General features: G+C 42.4%; 3 protein-coding genes across 4 annotated transcripts in view; 1 reads left to right on the top strand and 2 right to left on the bottom strand.

The window, feature by feature from the left end:
- Positions 1-7,155, bottom strand: part of pds5b (PDS5 cohesin associated factor B) — a 37,476-nt gene extending 30,321 nt beyond the window's left edge. The window contains exon 1 of the mRNA XM_030745830.1: positions 7,041-7,155. The gene's annotated coding sequence lies outside the window, so the exon portion shown is untranslated. The remainder of the gene's footprint in view (positions 1-7,040) is intronic.
- Positions 7,156-8,454: 1,299 nt separating this feature from the next.
- zar1l (zygote arrest 1-like) lies at positions 8,455-10,970 on the top strand. Its single transcript, XM_030745834.1, has 4 exons — positions 8,455-9,003; positions 9,831-9,923; positions 9,996-10,070; positions 10,620-10,970. The coding sequence occupies exons 1-4, from the start codon at positions 8,458-8,460 to the stop codon at positions 10,761-10,763; spliced, it is 858 nt and encodes a 285-aa protein (XP_030601694.1). The 5' UTR covers positions 8,455-8,457; the 3' UTR covers positions 10,764-10,970.
- A 2,869-nt stretch (positions 10,971-13,839) lies between these two features.
- The window catches only part of fryb (furry homolog b (Drosophila)), a 40,978-nt gene continuing 33,930 nt past the window's right edge, over positions 13,840-20,887 (bottom strand). For both annotated transcript variants that reach the window (XM_030745869.1, XM_030745868.1), the window contains exons 51-67: positions 20,620-20,760; positions 20,316-20,501; positions 19,984-20,148; positions 19,573-19,647; positions 19,215-19,385; positions 18,999-19,007; positions 18,377-18,571; positions 18,128-18,265; positions 17,828-18,042; positions 17,181-17,385; positions 16,887-17,036; positions 16,657-16,755; positions 16,464-16,547; positions 16,114-16,131; positions 15,830-15,940; positions 14,960-15,195; positions 13,840-14,763 (exon numbers count right to left, since the gene is read on the bottom strand). In XM_030745869.1, coding sequence (XP_030601729.1) covers positions 14,505-14,763; positions 14,960-15,195; positions 15,830-15,940; positions 16,114-16,131; positions 16,464-16,547; positions 16,657-16,755; positions 16,887-17,036; positions 17,181-17,385; positions 17,828-18,042; positions 18,128-18,265; positions 18,377-18,571; positions 18,999-19,007; positions 19,215-19,385; positions 19,573-19,647; positions 19,984-20,148; positions 20,316-20,501; positions 20,620-20,760 — 2,457 coding nt within the window. In that variant the 3' untranslated portion in view covers positions 13,840-14,504. The remainder of the gene's footprint in view (positions 14,764-14,959; positions 15,196-15,829; positions 15,941-16,113; positions 16,132-16,463; positions 16,548-16,656; positions 16,756-16,886; positions 17,037-17,180; positions 17,386-17,827; positions 18,043-18,127; positions 18,266-18,376; positions 18,572-18,998; positions 19,008-19,214; positions 19,386-19,572; positions 19,648-19,983; positions 20,149-20,315; positions 20,502-20,619; positions 20,761-20,887) is intronic.

Here is a 20,887-nt window from a genome sequence, read left to right on the forward strand (position 1 = left end):
CTTTGCATTGTGTGTAAAGACCCTACAGAGAAAACCCAACAGTCAAAACGACACCCTATGAGCAAGCATTTGGCAACAGCGGGAAGGAAAAACTCCCTTTTAACAGGAAGAAACTTCCGGCAGAACCAGACTCAGGGAGGGGCAGTCATCTGCCGCGACCGGTTGGGCTGAGGGGAGAGAGACAGAACAAAAGACATGCTGTGGAAAAGAGCCAGAGATTAATAACAATTAATGATTAAATACATTAATTATTATTAATGTAATTTAAATGTAATTTAGTGTAGTACAAACAAAGTAAATAAGGTAAATGAAAAGAAACAGTGTATTATGGGAACCCCTCAGCAGCCTAGGCCTATAGCAGCATAACTAAGGTATGGTTCAAGGTCACCTGATCCAGCCCTAACTATAAGCTTGATCAAAAAGGAAAGTTTTAATCCTAATCTTAAAAATAGAGAGGGTGTCTGTCTCCCGAATCCAAGCTGGGAGCTGGTTCCACAGAAGAGGCGCCTGAAAGCTGAAGGCTCTGCCTCCCATTCTACTCTTAAGTATCCTAGGAACCACAAGTAAGCCAGCAGTCTGAGAGCGAAGCGCTCTATTGGGGTGATATGGTACTATGAGGTCTTTGAGATAAGATGGGGCCTGATTATTCAAGACCTTGTATGTGAGGAGAAGGATTTTAAATTCTATTCTAGATTTAACAGGGAGCCAATGAAGAGAAGCCAATATGGGAGAAATCTGCTCTCTCTTTCTAGTCCCTGTCAGTACTCTAGCTGCAGCATTTTGGATCAGCTGAAGGCTTTTCAGGGAGCTTTTAGGACAGCCTGATAATAATGAATTACAATAATCCAGCCTAGAAGTAATAAATGCATGAATGAGCTTTTCAGCATCAGTCTGAGAAAGGATGTTTCTAATTTTAGAAATATTGCGCAAATGTAAATAAGCAGTCCTACATATTTGTTTAATATGTGCATTGAAGGACACATCCTGGTCAAAAATGACTCCAAGATTTCTCACAGTGTTACTGGAGGCCAAAGTAATGCCATCCAGAGTAAGTATGTGATTAGACACCATATTTCTAAGATTTGTGGGGCCGAGAACAAGAATTTCAGTTTTATCTGAATTTAGAAGCAGGAAATTAGAGGTCATTCAGGCCTTAATGTCTTTAAGACATTCCTGCAGTTTAACTAATTAATGTGCGTCATCTGGCTTCATGGATGGATAAAGCTGAGTATCATCTGCATAACAATAATGTAAATAAAATTGGTCCTAGCACAGAGCCCCGTGGAACTCCATAATTAACCTTAGTGTGTGAAGAAGACTCCCCATTTACATGAGCAAATTGGAGCCTATTAGATAAATATGATTCAAACCACTGCAGTGCAGTACCTTTAATACCTATAGTATGCTCTAATTTCTGTAACAAAAATGTTATGGTCAACAGTATCAAAAGCTGCACTGAGGTCCAACAGGACAAGCACAGAGATAAGTCCACTGTCAGAGGCTGTAAGAAGATCATTTGTAACCTTCACTAATGCTGTTTCTGTACTGTAATGAATTCTGAAACCTGACTGAAACTCTTCAAATAAACCATTCCTCAGTTAGCTGTTTTACAACTACTCATTCAAGAATCTTTGAGAGAAAAGGAAGGTTGGAGATTGGCCTATAATTAGCTAAGACAGCTGGGTCAAGTGATGGCTTTTAAAGAAGCAGTTTATTTACAGCCACCTTGAAGGCCTGTGATACATAGCCAACTAATAAAGACAGACTGATCATTTTTAAGATTGAAGTATCAATAATTGAAAATACTTCTTTGAACAGTCTAGTAGGAATGGGATCTAATAAACATGTTGCTGGTTTGGAGGAAGTAACTATTGAAGTTAACTCTGAAAGATCAACTGAAGCAAAAGAGTCTAAACAAATACCAGCAGTGCTGAAATGTGTTGCCTGCAGGTTGTTTGAGTGATAACACCTATCGTTCAAGAGAACACCGCAGTGAGTGTGGGGTGCCCTCAGCAGTGTAAATGGTGACTTTACTGTTTGTGTGCAACCATAATGAATCCTTAAACAGTCACAATAATTGCTTACCAACTCAATGTCAATCAACAGAGGAAAAAAAGGAACATAGCTGTTTCTTACTGATGCTCATCAGGGAAAAGCAAAGACTTTAGACACTTAAAAAAAATAAAATAAATAAATTAGCACCTCTTACTATCTGTCCACACAGTTCCAAGTGATATTCCAGGAAGGGGATGCTATTTCCAGAGAACTGACTGGTCAGTAGGCAGTGTTTTGTTTTGTTTTTTAACCTTTAACCTACTCAGGAGCAGGTTAAATCTGCAGCCTAAGTTACCATGGCAATGTACCCGAATAAAAAGAGAACTATCCTAGTAATACTGAAAACTCAGGCTCAAACCCTGAAGTTACCCAGACAAGCCCAACTCTTGCGTCATAGTACAGGCCGCTGATCTGGCCAGGATATGTTAAGATAGCAAATAAGTCATGTGCACTTAGAAGTCATTAATATTACCTGACAGCATGAGTATTCAGTACTCACATGCCGTGTTTCCATTAGTACCTACACAGTTTGACTTAACTCGACTAGTAGGGTTTTCCATTAGGTCCTTGTACCAGGTTCTTTTTTAGTACCCACTCAGCCGTGGTTCCAAGCGATCCAAAAATGTGACAGTAAAGAACATCATGCCACCGACTGGCCAGGGAGTGTTGTGACTAGCTGAGTCATGAGAGCGATTCCATCACTAGAATCAAATGCGCCATTTTTAAAATCCGACAGCAAGGGAAATGGAGACACAAACCTAACACGGTCCAACTGTCCAACAGTGAGGTGCAGATGTTTCTGTGCTTGGTGGCAGACAAGAAATGAGAAAGTGTATCAGGAGGTCTCAGAGCTACTGGCCCCGTTTGAGTCACATACAAATTACGTCAAGTGACTTCTGCCCGTGTTGCTATATTGACTCCACCCACATTGAGGTGCTACACAATTGTAATGGAAACAAAACAAGACTGTGTCCAGTTGAGTCGAGTCACGCTGACTAAGTACTAGTGGAAAAGAGGCCACATAGGTCAGATCACACAAATCACCTTGGACTTCTATTTTAATCAGCCACACACCTGAAGACTTTCACATCTTCAAATTCCACATTGTGTTACTATCCTGTTGATAAAAATCTGTCCATAGACAAACAGACATGGACACCAACCAAAGTACTTAAAAACCATCTTTGTGCTAGTTCCTGCTACTGCAGCCATTTCAAGACCAAATCTGCCATCAGAACACACAAACATATGCAAAATGTGAAAACAGGTGAGACACACTTCAGACCCAGTATGAGGTTGCTTTAGGCCCAACAACTCACCATGCTTTCAACTGAGGCTTTGCAGTCATGTGACGATAACTTGTCCACCATTTTGGATTTGTGACAGTGTAGCGTCAGGTGAATAAAGCCACTGTGATACAGGACTAGAGACCAGTCTGCAACCACCTAGCAACCACTGGTCATGAAGGTAAAAAAAAATTAAAATAAAAAAATCAAGTTTCCATGAAACCTCCTTGTGATTGCTTTGGTTGATGGCAGATTGCCATGGTTACTTATAGATTGAATGAAACATGCTAGCCTGTCTGCAAACATATACAAGCTACTCTCCTAGCAGCAGTAAAAATGTGAGAAGTGCAACACAAACCAGAAAGTGAGAGTTTTCCTTCACAGTAAAAGCAGTGCTTTTTGAAACATGTTGACTGTAGGGCTGCAACCAAAGTTTATTTTGGTAGTCAAATAATCTGTCAATTATTTTATCATTTAGTCAACGATTATTTCAATCTTACCATACCTGTTCAAGGCTGCCCACCTGTTAACATCACCTTGTTGTCTCTTCTCACAATTAAAAAAAAGGACCCATAAAAATATGAGTTTGAAACTAATCAAATGTATTTTTAACATTAACATGACCATCACAATATCAACTAAACAATGCATATTAACGTGAATGCAATTTTTATTTTTAAATGACTAGCAAATAGCACGTGTTTGCAGAAAAGTTGGCATCACATAAAGGCTTTTAGTGACCATTTTCACCTAGCGACAGGCAGCAAACAAATTACTTGCCAACAAGCTGGGGAATACACATCATTCCCCCTCCCAACCAGTGGTTGTATCACATCCACTGTGACGGACAACTCTCAGAGAATCTTAAGTTATTGCAATCCAACGGTTTATATGGATCTCTCCATATAAAGCCATCATATCACCTCAACGCTAAACGCTCAACTCACAAATTGCAGTAGCCCGTTTTCTGAACTTTCAAAATGTAACACATAGCACCTTTGTACAATTCCTTTGGAAAGTATATGATATGCCAAATCAAGATCACTCACGGTCAGCTGTTTACCTCCACTTCCCTGATGAGCTATATATTAGACTGTCTGATCCGAAGTCCTCTCAGAGCAGGAAGCAGTAAATTCAGTCGTATTTTACTTGGTTGCAGTCTTACCTGCTTACACTTGTTAGGATGAAAAAAAAAAAAATCTGAAATTTGAAACAAACTCACCATTTATGGCTGTTGGACATATTTTTTTTTTCATTCAATGCAACTACATAACAATAACAACCACCACTGCATATATGCGGTTATAAAAGGCAATGAAAATAAATGAAAAGATTCTTTTCTTCTCTCAGTACTGACCTGTTTGCGCTTTCAATTTCTGCTGCTTTTAACCCAGAAGAAAAATTGGTTTTATGAAGTAGTCCCAGTCAGTGGGTCTGACAAAAGCAATTGATTTAGAGACCAGACTCCAAAAACAAGTTATGAATCACAACCAAACAATTTTCTGTAGCTGCACTTAAGCTTTTACAAACACACACACATGCAGGGCCAAACACAGACACACTGGACACTGGCAAGCTGCCAAATTGCTTGATTCTGACCTTCTTTTCCACCTCACAGCTGCTGCCAAATTTGAGTCCATCCCTCTCCTCACTCTACCACACTGATACACAGTTGAGCTCTGGCAGCCAATCATAGTAGATTATTTCTCAACGTGGGAAGTCTGTGTGGGTACCATCCACCAGGGAGCCAGCACTAAATAATCACAAAGGGCCAAGCTGTCCATACACAACCTCTGAACATGAGCTACTTTCAACTTATTACTGGTTTATCACAGTCAAAACACATTTATGTCCCCACCGAGTTTTCCCCATCGGTTGCTTCTGCTCCTCCCACTTTAGCCCTTTAAACGTAGCTGCCAGCATAAATTTTAAAACTTAAAGGCATTCTTCGAGCCTAATCCGAACCCTGACAGAGAGAGCCTTGATTTTAACCCTCGTGGGTGATCACTGGGACGAGGGTAAATGTCAGCAAACACAGAGGGAACTGGACACCGGCTGGCTTTAAGGGCAAACTCACCGACCTCCGTATGGGCACTCACACAAAAACAAAGTGATGGAAACTGACTGAAGAAGGGAAGTGCTGCCAAGGAGTTGAGTTTTTTCCTGGGATGAAATTAAATGGACAAGTGAAGGCTGGATCACATGTCTACGGGCATCAGGCAGCACAGACATCACTGCTCCTCTGTGTCCATTCACCGCAAGGCAACCATCAAACAAAAAATGTTAATTTTGGTTTTGTAGAGGAGGAGCTTTCCTAAATATAAGTTCGCTTAGTTTGCAATTGAGTTAATGTTTAAAGGAGTGCAGCCTGTATTCGATTCTTAAATGGGGCCAAATGATCTCTTGAAGAACTGCAAAGTGGTTCCTGATAAATGAGTTCTGCCTGTAGCCTTATTTTATTTGCAATTCACACCGAGACTGAATACATTAAAATCCAATTTGGGCTTTTAGTTGTGTTATTTTGAACAGGATTTGTGTGCGCGCGTTGCATAAAGACAAATCCAAATGAAACATATCTAAACCAGCATTACATGGCCATGTAATCAGATATTTCTTCTTCTTACAGCCTCTAATCCGCTGAGCAAACCGCGCTGTTGATGGTGACGCGATTTATTAAATAAATAATAATAATCATCATCATCATAGGCTGATAGCTGCCACATCAAATGCACTGCAGCGCTCTGCAAACAACTTTCCTATAAACATAAATAAGTATTTCCTCATTAAACTGATTACCCAAACACCACTTTTCCCCCTCAAAAAAAGTTATCTCGTTGATTTGCTAATTTTTAAGTGTGCGCAAACTCTTTAAGGAAAAGTCCGTAAAATCTAGAGATGTTATCAATAATTCATCCGAGGCGAGCATTAAACACACAATCACCGCAACAAGATTGCTGCAATTTTTTTTAAAGCAATACCCCTCGTATTGATAATCTAATGAGCGTCACAACGAAAATATTACGCGATTACTACTACAGCTAGCCTAAAATTGTAATTCTCAACGCCAATTTCACGCGGGTGAGCTATCAGACAAGACAAGAAGCAGTTTATGAATAGAGGGTATTGTTATTGGTACAGCAGCGTGCCCAGGCCAGGCACTACGGTACAGCCAGGCTGTCTTGTTGCTGTTATGTTGACTGTGGCTAATCTATCTAGCTGCTGTTAGCTCGCTGGTATCCACGCTAGCGACTAGCGTGCTTGAGCTAGCGTTAGCAGCAGAGCAATCTCAGTGACAGAGGGCGGACTGAGTGTAACGCTGCGCCGAACAAAACACACCGGCTAACTACCGTTATGCCCGTATCAATACCCCGACCCCGCTCACACAACCGAGTCGACCCCTGGTGTTTCTTCATGCTGCAGGGAGCCGAACCAGGAGACTGGTATTTTACTAGCTAACCTTTCCTATTTTTTCATTTTTTTTTTTTTTACGCCGCAGGACCAGGTCAACCAGCGCTGTGAATCGGACAAGGCTCCCGAGAACACAGGCGAACGAGGCGGGCTGCGCTCCGCCTTTTTTAGCGCTGGAAACCGGACTGCTCCGCGGATACATCCCGGATCGCACGGGCTCTTCGGCAACAACGCCCGAAAATATCGCTGCTTTTTAATTAAAATGATTCGCTTCTTTGTGCATTTTCTTACCTGTTACGGTGAACTGTGATAAATCGTGTCCTCCTCTGCAGCTCTCTTCCCCCTCCTAGCTCCAAAATGGCGCCAATATGTATAGATTCAGTGCCCGTGGGTACAAACCATCGATGGGTGCGTAGCGCCACCTATAGAGCAAATCCGGGTACTTCTGATGATCCCTTCACGTGATGATGCGCGGACCATCTTTTCACTTGTGATATATATTTTTTTCAAACGATTTTGAATATCTAAACGCATATTTGCATAATAGACAGTTGCTATAGTATATTTAACAATCGTTGCGAAGCTTACTGTAAAACAAAGAGCAGGTAATTAGCATGAAAAAACACACTCAAGGACTCTACAGCCGATTTTTGTTTAGCAGAGGTTTATAAAAGCACATAAACCCAGCCAAATACAACATTAGTTTCCATATGCAGTTCCCACTGATTGAATCCCAGCTATGAAAATAAATGTAAAAAAGACTTTTAATTATCTATTTTATTCCTCTTTACAGCTTTGTTCTCTTCTTAGCATTTCAAATGGAAAAGTCAGTATTCCGACAGAGCCTGAACTCACCAGCAACCCGTGATTCAACTAAAGGGTGGGTGGGGGGTGAAAATGATCTCATAAATATGACTGTAATGGTACATTCACGTTTCTTAATAACTATATATTTAAAAAAAATAAATCAACTTTCGAATAACGCTTCTGGCGTTTTACAGGTGCCCCTACTGTTAAAATGCATTTATTCATACAGCCATTAAAAAACAAAACAAAAAAACACACACATTTTGGGGATAATCCAGAGGCATTTATTTCCCAATTTTCTTTGTGTGCTAACCTACTCATTCCCATTTTAGATACTTCTGACACACGTTGGTCTTTTAAATTTTCGGAACCTTTCTGCTGAATTTATCGACCTTACTGAAAGATTATTGTAACTACACAGCCAAGCTGGTTCACATAACGTTAAACTAAAAGAAATAAAAGAAAGGAAGAAATATAGGTGTAACTCTGCATGCCTCATAGATCACCTGCTTGCTTTGTCTTTCTTTGATGGGCCTCTGGCCAGCATGAGCTATAGGGGGAGCTCCAATATAACATTTCGGATCAAATGAAGGGAGAGCGCCTTATTTCAGCAGGGGTTTTCTGCTGCTGATGGGTTTTTTTTTCCTAACGATTTTTAACATAGCTTAATTATTAAAGATGACCCCAAAAATGTACAACTACAGTGCGGAGACTACTATTTCTATGGTAGCCACTGACTTATTATTAATGAATACTGGAGAACACAGTATCAGATATTTTTGTCAGGTCGGTCAGAGCCTGCACACCGCTGTTCTCAATTAACTAATCACTGCTATGCGCAGGTAAGCGTAGGCTAATAAATCCAAGGAGGAAGAAGTTGGACTGGTTTCATGGCTCCGGGATGGAGGGGTTCCTGTCCACGTTTCCACCATACAGTGTGTACGGTAACCCCGTCTGCGCACTCCCGGCGCAGGTCAGCAACTGGGGCAAGCGAGATGGTCGCTTCATGACCCCCCAGGGCCTCAATTACCTGGAGCTCTACAAGACTATCCTGTCCCAAGTCAACCCCGGTTTACCCCCTCCACTCAAGAAGGCAAACACCAAAGAGTGCGGTGTGCAAGTGAACGCCAGGGTGGATAAAATCATCCAGTGCTCACTGGGCCCCAAAACGCTGTCCTGCGACGAACACCCTGCCCCCTCCAAGCCCCCCAGGAGTCCGGAAGCGCAGCTCCACACGCCGCCGATGAGCAACCTGCGCTTCCTGAGGCCCGTATCCATCTATTCACCGGTGTTTGACCGCAGGCTCTTCCTAAAGAAACTCGAAGACTGCGCTGCTGGTGGAGAAGAAGGTGAAGCCACCGAACAGGCCAAGTCTCAAAGTGACGACGAAGCCGTAGAGGACTCCAAGACCGCTTTCCATCGGTCTTCAAAGGGCTCCAACTTCCAGGTGGATGAGTGCGGCAGAAGGCAATGAGCAACCCCTGTAGCCCCCCCACCGTGATATAACTGCTGCTGCAAAAAAATCCGCTGTTTTCTGTGGTTTACGCCCTCAAACTATAACTTAATAATTGTTACTCATTTAAAAGAGAATATCCATGTGGAAATATAGATCTGTTAATCTGCAAAACTGCGCTATACAGGCCTCTTTAAATGTCTCATTTAAAACTTAAAAAAAAAAAATTAAAACGAGCTCAATACAGGAACTCTAAACTCAGCTCAAGGTCTAGAAAATATTTTTTCATATTAATGGTGAGCTAGTAGTCAAACCGCTTTGTTCTTTCTATAGTTATATGTTGTACTGCAAAAAAAATGACATGTCCTTCCTAAAGATTATGTAGGCAATTTTTTTTTCCACTCCAAAATTCCTGTATTGTGCCTAAAGGGGTTAATAAGGACACGGAGGAGTCGGCATAAAGGCCTTAAAATGCCGCACATCTTTAAATGTTCAGTTCATTTCATTTAAGAAGAGTAAAACATAATAGCAGATCTACATGTGCTAAAACTGACTTAAAAAAAAAGAAACTCTCCAAAAAAAAAATTAAAGGACAGTGTTAAAAATTAACTATCCAAAAATGTTTATATAAAAAAGCAATGCCAAACCAGTTAAAGCATAAGCACCATTATTTCCCCCCTGCTTTCCATGTTTAATTACTGTGTAAATGTTTTCAGTTAATACGGCATGTAGGAGAACTTAACTTGGACGAAACTGCAAGTGAAGATTTTGTGTACTTGACTCCTGAAAATTTGCTTTTTTTTTTTTTTTTTTTTTTTTAGTTCTTGGAGCAGAGGTATGGGTTTTTCCACTGCAAAAAGTGCAACATTCGGTGGGAGAGTGCTTATGTATGGTGCATCTCTGGAACCAGTAAGGTTGGTGGTAACCTACTTGCACAATCAAATCTCTGCGTTCATATTACTAATTCAAAGTAACTGCTCCGGCAGGTGTACTACAAGCAGCTCTGCCGGAAGTGTCAGGTGGGGTTTAACCCCTACAGAGTGGAATCTATCCTGTGCAAGGTACGTGAACTTGTTTTTGAAGAAATCTGATGAAAGACAGTTTGAACACTTGGATTAAGCAGCGCTTCATAACATGTCATAGTGTCGTTTGTTGGAATTGTGGTACTGTGCAATCTGGGGGCCTTTTGAAGTCCTAGATGACTGAAACAAACTGGGAATGCACAATTTCAAGTAGCCGATGCATTTTTGTAACAGCTTGTCCAATTCCCTCACAGGCCTTACAAAGTGACAGCTATTCACATTTACACCAACGGCCACTTTAGAATTGCCAGTCAGCCTAACGTTAATGTTGTAGGACGGTGAGAAGTGTCTGGTGAGAACATGCAAAATCCAAGCACAAAGGCCAGCTGGCGGATTCAAACCCAAAACCCTCTTGCTGTAAAGCAACATCACTAACTAACTTTATTTTTTCCTGTATGTGGCATTTAAATAAACTGGATCATATTTTGAAGGCACGTTCAGTCTCACTATGGCATTCCTTCCACAGGGATGTGAAAAGTGTGTGTGCATGCCGTTTCTTCCACTGACTTCAGTCTTTTCCCCTCTCAGGGTTGCTCTCAGACATGCTGCATCTGCGAGAAGAAGCAGAGGCACATTAACATGAAGAAGCCTCACCGTCAGGACCTGTGTTGTCGCTGCAAGGGAATGAGGCTGTCCTGTGATGCCACCTACAGCTTCAAATACATCGTCTGAGTTGCCCGGCATGACCATCGCCACGTACATCTGATGGCATCAGCCACGAAAGGCCTGAGGTTATGCCAGTAAGGTTGACATGTAACTCGTGCCACAAATGGAAGCTGCCTCCAGTAGCAGACTTGAAGAATCACTCATTCTCCAACCAGCAGGAAGCTGAATGGCTGCTTTGGTTCAAGGCAACTTTAAAAATGCCCCCCCCCCCCCCCCCCCCCCCCTTCCCCCCCGGGTTAATCCTGGTACCTACATGAAATCTATTTTTGTATGAAGAAATAAAGTTCAGAAAATAAATATTACACCTCCAAAGTTGAGATTCCTGAAAGTTGAGTTTGCACTACAGTCAGACTGGATTATTTTTGGTCAAAATATCAGCTACTTTTAATGTGCACACACACACACACAATGAAGTGACAGGGTGCTTGAAACTAAACAAGACAAACATGTAATTTGTTACTTGTGCTGCAGTATTGCAAACACTAGAGCTCTACTAGACAAATTGCTGGAGGCAGGAGTCTCTCTGGACAGTTTGCAGATGACCGTGATCTGCAGTGAGAACAGGGAGCTCCTGAAAATATGTGCTAGAAGCAAGACATAATACATGTGAGTGAATGAGACAGGTGGAAAGGTGAAGTTGTAAGCAGCGAAGGCAGATGACTTTAAATACCTGGGGTCAACCATCCAATGCAATAGTGAAGAGAGTGCAGTCAATTTGTGACACACAGTAAGATAAAAAGGAAGGTTTACGAGATGGTAGTGAGACCTATGTTTGGAGACTGTGGCACTGACAAAAAGGAGTCGGAGCTGGAAGTGGCAGAATCGAAGATAAGATTTCCACTGGGAGTGACCAGGGTGAACATGATTAGAAATGTGTACATCAGAGTCGGCTCAGCTTGGGTGTTTGAGACAGAGAGAAGTAAGGCTGAGATGGTTTGGACATGTGCAGGAGAGGAGAGTGGATATACTGGATTAAAGAGGAAGACCACAGATGTGAAGGACATGTAGGGGGTTAGTGTGACAGAAGAGGGTGCTAGGGATAGGGTGAGATGGACACACAATGAACTCTGGTGACTCTTAGAGTAGCAAGAACTGATAAAATGTGTGTGGTGTGAACTGAAGTGGGTTATGCCAGGAAAACGTCGGCATAACCCATGCAGTGGGTGCAGCATCTTCTATGGCTTGACTCAAATACAATCATTTTCAATCATTTATAAAGCACCAAATCACAACATAAATTACGGTATCTCTTTACTTCGACAATTTGTATGGAGCTTCAACTCAAAACAACTTCACAAAGGCTGTGAAAGTATTTAAAAGGTGGAAAAAAAAACTGTCTTCATCTAAAAAGCTTTAAAAATGTGCAACTTCTTGTTTGGCATGCAAACACATTCTCCCACACACAGAAAAAAACAAACATACCCACGTGAGCTCGTGGCTCTCTTTAGTACCTCTCACAAACGTACCTTTCAGATAAAATTATTTTGTTAATAAATATTTCAAACACTCCATACAGTACACAGAAAATGCATGCATGGCAGTTTGATTTGAGAGAACAAACATTATAAAACCTAAGTCAAATAAGTGTTTCATATCTGATCAGATATAAATAGGAAAAGAAGACATTTGTACAGCAACAGCAAAGTGACCGCTAGAACCGAACCTAGGTAGAGTCACAACGACGACGTGTTCAAATTCAGTAGTGTGTAGTGTGGGCTTCATTTTGCACATCTACATTGAGTGCTGAATATCAGCATTTCCCTTATGTGGAAGGTAACTACAAACCACACAAACATATCCTACTATGGTTGTGTGACAGTAACAATTAACAGTATAGAGACGGGCAAATATTTGACTGTGTACATGCACCATCTTCTCTGCATGTGAACACCAAGTCAACATGTAACAGTGTAGGAACAGTGAGAAATATAGTGTGCACTCACTAAAGATGCTACAGCTAGCCACAGAGGAGCGTACGCCACGCACAGATAATGGCATGATTCGTCTACCAATGTTTACAACAGTAGTCAGAGGACAAGTTGATTCACTGATACAGAATATAAATAGGGTAAGAATAGCATAAAGAATTACGCTTGAAAACTCTGCATCTGCTCTGTCAGCGAGTCTTTCAGTCAGTCTGAGGTCAGACTTCTGGGCGAGGCTAAAGGGGCGGGACAGGAGTGTACAGTAGAAAGCATTCAACTGGGTCATGCATTGCACAGTTTCCTCCAGAGGAGGTCTCAGAACAGTACACACAACAGGAGAGAAGAATTACTCCAGCATTTGGCTTTTCCTTCTTAATAAAAGTGGCAGCCTTTTTTCTCTCACAGTAACAAAACAACATGATCTCCTTTCTACAACATTAAAAACAAAACAAAACAACGTATAACAAAACTCCATCTAGTGCAACAGAGGAAACTTCTTCCAGTGATGCTACGTAGTGTCACAGGTCATTTCCTCTCTTTCATCCTTCCTGAAGGAGGCAGCAAGAGTCGAGCACGTCTTTAGTTCCTCTGGGAAGCCAGTTAGATATTCAAGCTAAAAGCCTTCACAGGTCCTCAGGCGCAGCACAGATTAGATACTGAGTTATGACCGTCAAGCAGGACTTAAACAAGGAGCACATCATTTCACAACATCTAGTTTTGAAGCAAAGCTTGCACTTGTATATTATCACATCAGGTCATCCTTATCAGCAGCCAGCAATCTGTAGTATCCAGAGATACGTCCCATTATACATGGGAACATGAGTCCCTGTCCTTAAATGTTTAAAGTCTCCAGGTATTTCTGGCATGTCATTTTCTCCTTTTCAGATACAAAATTCCGATGTTCGGCTCATTAGGTCCTCTGTTGTGGCAATTTTAAAGTCTTAGGTTTGGACGTCTGATGGTTCAGTATTCAGGAGCCCCCCTACTTTTAATAGGGGCAGAGCAGCATGTCCCACCTTCCCCAGGTAGCGAGTTAAAGGCGTAGCAGCACCACTGAAAGAGCAACAACAACCCCAAGCTGCAGCCTCTCCTGGGCCAGTGGGACAGGGAGGGGGTGGTGGGGGAGGGAGAAGACATGAAGTTGGCGTAGGGCCGTGAGTTAAGACCGTGTCACGGCCCAGTTGCAGAATCGAGGATGGGCTTGAGTGTTTGTAGGGAGAGCGGGGGAAATGGGGAAGATGAGAGCCCCGGGAAGAAATGGGTGATGCATTCGTGTAACAGTGTGTGAGCGAGGTGGGCGCTGATGCTACAGTCGGGAGCAAGCTGGATGTGAGAGATGATATCAGGTGTTTGTTGTGTGTTTGTTGCAAATGTGACTGTGGTGAACTGTGTGATATATGCCCTCTGATAGGATAATAAATGCTAGTGTTCTCATCTCGATTACGTCTCTTTGGCTCTTGTGTGAGTGGCAGTGTAAAATGTGATTGGCCTGTTGTGTTGGAGTAGCTATGCGATGAGAACAAGTCGGGGGGGGTTGGAAAATCAAGCAAAGAAGTATCAGTGGATGAGGATGAGGGGAGGAATGAAAGGCTGAATTCAGGTTCTAGTGTTGGGCAGGGTGGTAAGTGGGAATCTGCCTGGAGCTGAGAATCTGGGGCAGCAGACACATAGGAGGCGGCAGGGGCCAGGTATGTGGGTGCTGGGCCCCCTCTGTAAGAGCAGGCTGAGAGGGATGTGGAGGTTGTTTTGGAAGGGTCAATGGTTTCAGTAATGGAGGGGGTACAGGTGGAGAAGGAGGGGGCGGGGGGCTCCTGAAGTCCTGTCAGAGGCTGGTCCCGGAGGCACTGGAGTCGGGGAGGTAAGTTGTGACGACCCGGTAACCCTGGGCGTGGCGGATCATCTCGCGGATCTCCCCATTGAGCTCCAGCAGCTTGGAGCAGATCAGACTGAGATCCTGCCGGGAACCAACCAGGGCGATTGTGCCTGTCTGGCCCAGCGTCTGGTGACGGAAATAGACGTTGAGCAGCGTCTGGACCTCACTCTCTGAGCTGCCTCCGAACACTCCGTTGGGCCACTGCTTCCTGAAAAGGACACAAAAAAAAGGAGTGGATAAGGAAAAGTATTTTAGGTTATTATTATAATTATTATAGGTGGCTATAAAGAGACAGTGTGTTCATGTGATCATGTTTTGGTCATTTTTTCATGTATGTTGAGGAAAAAAAAAAATAATCATAAAATCATTAAATGCCAGGACAGACTACTGGATGCCTGCATTACCTGCATTCCTGGATGTAGCGCACGGCTTTGGTGAACTCGTGGTTCTTAAGGCACTCTAGTATGGCCTGCACAGCTGCCTCTGAGGTGGGGAAGTTGGGCACAACCATGGCTGCCACCTGGGTGGCATGTGAGTGAGTGTGGGCCAAGTGCTTGTGTTCCAAGTCGCTGGCTACGGCTGCCTCTGCTGCCTGCAGGCTGGTCTTCAGATCAGTGAGCTCTCGAGACATGTTCAGCAGCTAAAAGGTGGAAGAACAACAGATGGTGGCTGAGTGTGTATGTGAGTCATATGTCAGGACAGAGGAACATCTACATCGATAGAATGAATGTTCAAGATTAACACTGGGCACCCGCAGTGTAGAAGGCTTTTTCTTAAGGTCAGCAGCATTTTAAAACAACTAGTAAAAAAATACATTTACTTATAAGAGCATATGTTCACATATAAAATAAATTAAAATGAAGTGGAGCTATATCACAGATACGTGCTGTGTATATCACAGACATTTAAATGAAGTAGATTTCTCCTGGTGAATGTCATATTCTTGCCCATGAAGATATGTATGAATTTTTCTCAGACTTCAGAGATGGAAAGTAGTGGCATAGCTGGATGATACAAGGAAAGATGAAGTCACAAGGGGATTTTACTCTAGCTGATATCAATCACACTGGCCCAAAAAACCTCAAACTTGATGGACATTTAATGTTTCACTGATAAGTCTGGAACAACAACAGTCAAGCAGGTGTTGGTATTTAATCTGTTTGATTGTGACCAGAGATTACTTGCACACTGAATCCTCTCACGTAGACATAAAGGAACCAACATGTTCCTCTGTTCGACTGCAAGTCATACTCATGAAGTACGATTTGGCTCACCTCGGGCACAGAGCTGATTGCATGAACTTGACCAATGAGCGAGCAGTAAGACTGGAACAGTAGGAGGAGCTGGAAGTGAACCTTGTAGAGCCTCTGACAAAGCTCCAGTTGCTAGAAGACATTAATGACGAAAACACGATTAGATTTATCAGAAGCGGAGGACACAAAAATCACAGCACATCACAAAGGAATACAAACACATGGTAACATAACTGACTGATTGCTTTGCGTAAAGTGAATTAAGCAGTTTAAGAGGAATCTAGAGTGAAGTGAAGAGAACTTACTGCAAGAGACTCCATTTGCTAGACAGCGAGAGAGCATGTTAGGACATCAAGAGTAAAGTGAGAGGAAGACAAAGCATCAATCAAACACACGCACAGCAAAGTGAAAATCCCGATTATTTACAATCAGGCTAGCAAGAATTAGTCAACAATGTAAAAAAAAAAAAAAACCCAGCAACTTTAAATTTGACTTCTTATTAGCTGGGAGAAAAAATTAGATAAGACACAGCAAGCATGCAAAGAGCAAGACATAAATATGCAGCAAAGATTAAGTTCCTAGAATAAATCAGTTTGCCAGTAAAAATCTCAGCTTGTTACAGCTTAATTTACATCATAAATTGAGCTGTTTGTACCTTCTCCTCTGAGTCTCCAGGTTGGCAGGTAACCACACTGTCACCAGGGCACCTGGGAAATGTGTCCTTACAGTTCCTCAGCCACTGAAAGAAAAAAAATAGAAGAGTTGGAACAGAAGGTGGAAAGAAGAAGAGATGGTAAATACTTTATTTGGCACACATTTGGAGGAAGAAATCAATCGCGTGCCGTTACCGAGACAGCAGCCTCCTCTCTGGTGTTGTATGTATCCAGGTACTCTTGCAGCTCCAGCGCACTGAACTTCATCTTTTCAAGAAGGCCATAGGACATAATCTATACAGACCAGCAAGAAGAAAGGAAGCAGTAAAAATGAGTTCAGTATCACACATTTCTTCTGTTTTCAGACTACCATAAACTGAAGCAGCAACACTGTGACCAGCAAGCAGTCTGCCAGCTGCACTCACCGTGTCAGCATCAATGTAAATGGTAGGACAATCTGAGCATGTGGTGAGCATCTGTGAGGACCTGAGAAACTTTGATCCAATGCCTCTTAATCCCTCACCAAGATAGGTGGCAACATCATTTGTTAAGGTGCAGAAATTTCCCTGGATGTTCTGGAAAAGGACAGACATTTCCAGGAATTATTGTACTGTAATTCATGCTAATCCTACTGGATAGAAGAGGTAGCTTGAAAAGAGAAATGCAGGGACAAAAATGAAGTGTAAAAAAAACTAAAGCTAATCCTTCATATGATCTACCTTAAAGAGTGATGAGAAGACTTGAAATGTGTAGACGGCACAAGACCCATCGGAGTCTGTTACAAGCTGGTTGATATGGCAGCGCCACGCCTCCTCAGCATCGTCACACACTGTGGGTTGGAAAGCTGCCAAGATAGCGGAGAAAAATGGGGAGGGGGGAGGAGGAAACCCAAGGTCCTCCAAATCATCGACATCGTCACGCAAGCTGTAACAACAAAAATGAGGAAAGAAGTGAGTCTGTGCCGTCTGCATCTGGTATGACAAATATTTGGAAAAAAAAAAAAATCTAACAGGAGATCTCAAAAATGTGTGGAACACACAAGTTTTTTCCTGCCTTAGTAGTCGCCATTTTTTGGGGTGTACAGACCTATCATGCGTGTAAGCATGATAGGTCTGTACAGTAAATGCAGTCATTTTCTGCTATTTCTGATCATGAACAAAATGTCTATTATACTTGAGTAAATGAAATCCAAAATAAACAAACTGGTTAAAAAGATTGTCCTTTGGCTCTGACTGAAGCTTCTCTGCATGTGTCTCCACTTTTTCACTGTAAGAAAAATCCTGACCACGAATCTTACTGGCAGCAATGCGACATTGTAATCAGCAGGCAGGGATTAATGGGAACATGTAATTCCTATCATATTTACCTGGGCAAACAGTTTGGGTCTAGAAAGTCCAGTGGAGGCTGGCAGTAGTCGGGGTTGAGACTGTGGTCCAGATTTGGCAGCTGATTTTGAGCGTGTCCTGGCAAATCCAGAGTGAAGCTTTCACCACAGTCCGAGCCAGGAGGGAGCTCATTGGCACTCAGTGACAGCTCATCATCCTGGGCCTGAGTGTCCTCATCCTCACCACACACCCGCACCTGAGCAAACAAAGACATTTCCTGATGATCACAAACGTACCAAAGCAAACAATATAGACATATATTCAAGTCAGTTATTTCTCACATGTAGACCACTGTGATCGTCATGGAGCACTCCTTGGCCCGGGGTGGTGGCATTGAGGGACTGGGGATCAGCAGATGTGTCGTAAGATGTAGACAGAGAATCAGTGTGATTGGTTTCCTCTGATGGAGACGGGTTGGTCTGGAACGGGAAGGCAAACCAAGAATTTTTACTCACGAAAAAGCAGAAAAAGCTTTTTAGGTTTCACAATTATTTTTTGTTATTATTATTTCAACAGCTAAGGCTACGTACAAGCTGAGAATGTGAAAGGCTCTGGCTAGTTGAAGACTCCTCTTCCTCTGAGGACTCATCTGAATCGTGAGGGTCTTCGTGACCCAGACTGGGGGTGCTGCCTGAGTGCTGGCTCTCCTCCAGCAGGTCGCCCAGCTCTGTGCTGTCCAGTGATCGCCGACGCACACCCCAATTAAAGTTATCGACAGTTTCACCCTGGATTTAAAAACAAAACAAAAAACACACACACACGTAGGCGTTGGAAGACATGGAAAGGATGAATGGCAGAAGTGAACATCATTGCGATGAAAGGAACATTTTCATTTTCATCTCTCAAAACAAAAAATAACTGCTTTAGTTACAAGCACAAGATGCAAAATGGACTGTTATTCATGGCATGAATATATGCTGGAAAGGCTGTTTGCACTCTGTTTAATTATCTTTATAATATTTAGGCTTTATAATATAATTTATTTCTATTTGACCAATAGCAATATCGGCAGAAATGCAGTTCTGCAGTCAAGCTGTGAGAGCAAAATGAAGCACAAAGAGGTTTTTTTGTTTTCAGAGCGAAACAAAGGAGCCAGCAACACCAAAGAGCTGATAAAGGCTAATGTTAAATACTTAGTGTGAGAGACCTTACCTGGAGCTCCTAGGCAGCAAGGGGAAGAAAGAGAGACACAGAGTTAGATAGAGAGAGACGAGGGGGGGGGCAGAGAAATACTTTTCAAATATACCGATGTTAAAGAAAGACAGGTGGATACGTTAAAACACACAGTAAAGATCAAAGGAAGGAAAGGAGAAATCTATCAGCGTAAATCAAATGGCCACGGGTGAAATAGTAATATATGAATCTCACTTCTCCATCCTCCAGCTCCACATCCAGGAAGTCAAAGTCTCTGAAAACCCTGAACTGCTGCTCACTGGCGGTGTCATCTAGTGTGTCCTCCCTGGTACCACCGTCTTCAGATGACACGCCACTCTCCCGCACCTCCATCATGTCCAAGTCACCACAGGATGAGAAGATCACCTGGCAAGAAGGCACAAAAACAGGTCTTCAGACTTCTCACAGTCAATTCATAATAACAGAAACATTCCCAGAAAACTTTAGAGGCATTAGTCCCTTGGAAAAAACTACAAGCTTGAATTTTAAAAAGTCAGTAGATTTCTGTTGACTGTACACATAAGGAACAGGTACAACAAGGAAGGCAACTTACAGACGGGTTCTTGGTAAGTCCAACTTCTTGTCCACAAAGAGACAAGACGCTCACCAGCTTCTCTCTGGTTCTTTTCTGCATGTAGGAGAAAGATGCCAAAAAAAAAGAAAAAAAAAGTATTCATGAGTAAAGTGATGGATACTAGTATCTACTTCATATATGCTTTGATGATCATAACTCAGTGTTCAAGGTATTACTTTTAAGCACAGTATACAAAAAGTTTACAACAGGTTTTTCTGGTCCTATTTAAGGTCATTATGCCAAAGAAATATAATTTTATTATTAAATTTGAATTTTTTTTTACAAGTCTTACAAAATCAAGCAGCACTTGCAATACTAACTAAGACATTCATAAAGAGGCAGATGCTTTGACAGGTGCTGTGAAACCTTAATTTTAGGCTCTGATGCTACCTGAGATAACTGTGGTCGCCTCCAGCTGACAGGCACCAGAATGGTGTTGGAATTGGATCCAGAAGAAGTGGAAGAAGTACTGCGGGTTACAGCCATGGCTCTGGCCTTCCCCTCTCTACCCCCTGATCCTTGGAGCTCATCAAACCGACGCCCGATCACTGGCGTCTATGAAGATAACAAACAAGCATGCAAATTTTTTGATGGTTTGCATAATGCGTCCGTTCATGATATCCTCTTTTATTTATGACCTGGTGAACAAAGCTGTGTATTGTAACTGTAAGCCAATGATGGGTATTAAAAAAAAAGAAGCTCACTAGCAGCTTCTTTCTCACCTCGGAGATGTCAAAAGTGAAGTCAAGTGTTTTTCCAGGAAGAGCTTTAGCTGAGCCGTCCCACACTCTGCTGACCTCTAGGTTGGAAAGATCACCCTGTGTGTGGCCGTACACCGGATGAACTAGGCTGGCGGAGCGTGATACTACCAGCTTTAAGATGTTTAAAGCATCCTTCCAGTGTACTGTCTAAAAAGTCACATGCCAAACAGTATAAAAGAACGACAGTATAAGAGAAACAGCTGTGCATACTCTAATCACATATTAATTCACAGAATATAAAGACCAAATACTGCGCCACACTTACCTGGACAAACTTCTCAATGGTCTTCATAACATCAGCATTGAACTGTTTGACCTGCACAGCAGTCAGGTCCATGTGGCTGAGCAGGCAATAGATGATTTGGAGGAGAGACTGCTGCATGCTGGGAAGGCCCTTATCCAGCAGCTGGGAAAGGGAGAGAGACATTCAGTAAACACGCACCCACAAACCTGATTTTGCTTAAGGGCAACGTCAATGTGTGTATAACAACATGAAAGTACACTGTAAATGATTGGATTGTTCTTTAACAACT

The sequence above is a fragment of the Archocentrus centrarchus genome, chromosome 14 (assembly GCF_007364275.1).
Source record: "Archocentrus centrarchus isolate MPI-CPG fArcCen1 chromosome 14, fArcCen1, whole genome shotgun sequence".
In the NCBI taxonomy this organism is placed as follows: Eukaryota; Metazoa; Chordata; class Actinopteri; order Cichliformes; family Cichlidae; genus Archocentrus; species Archocentrus centrarchus.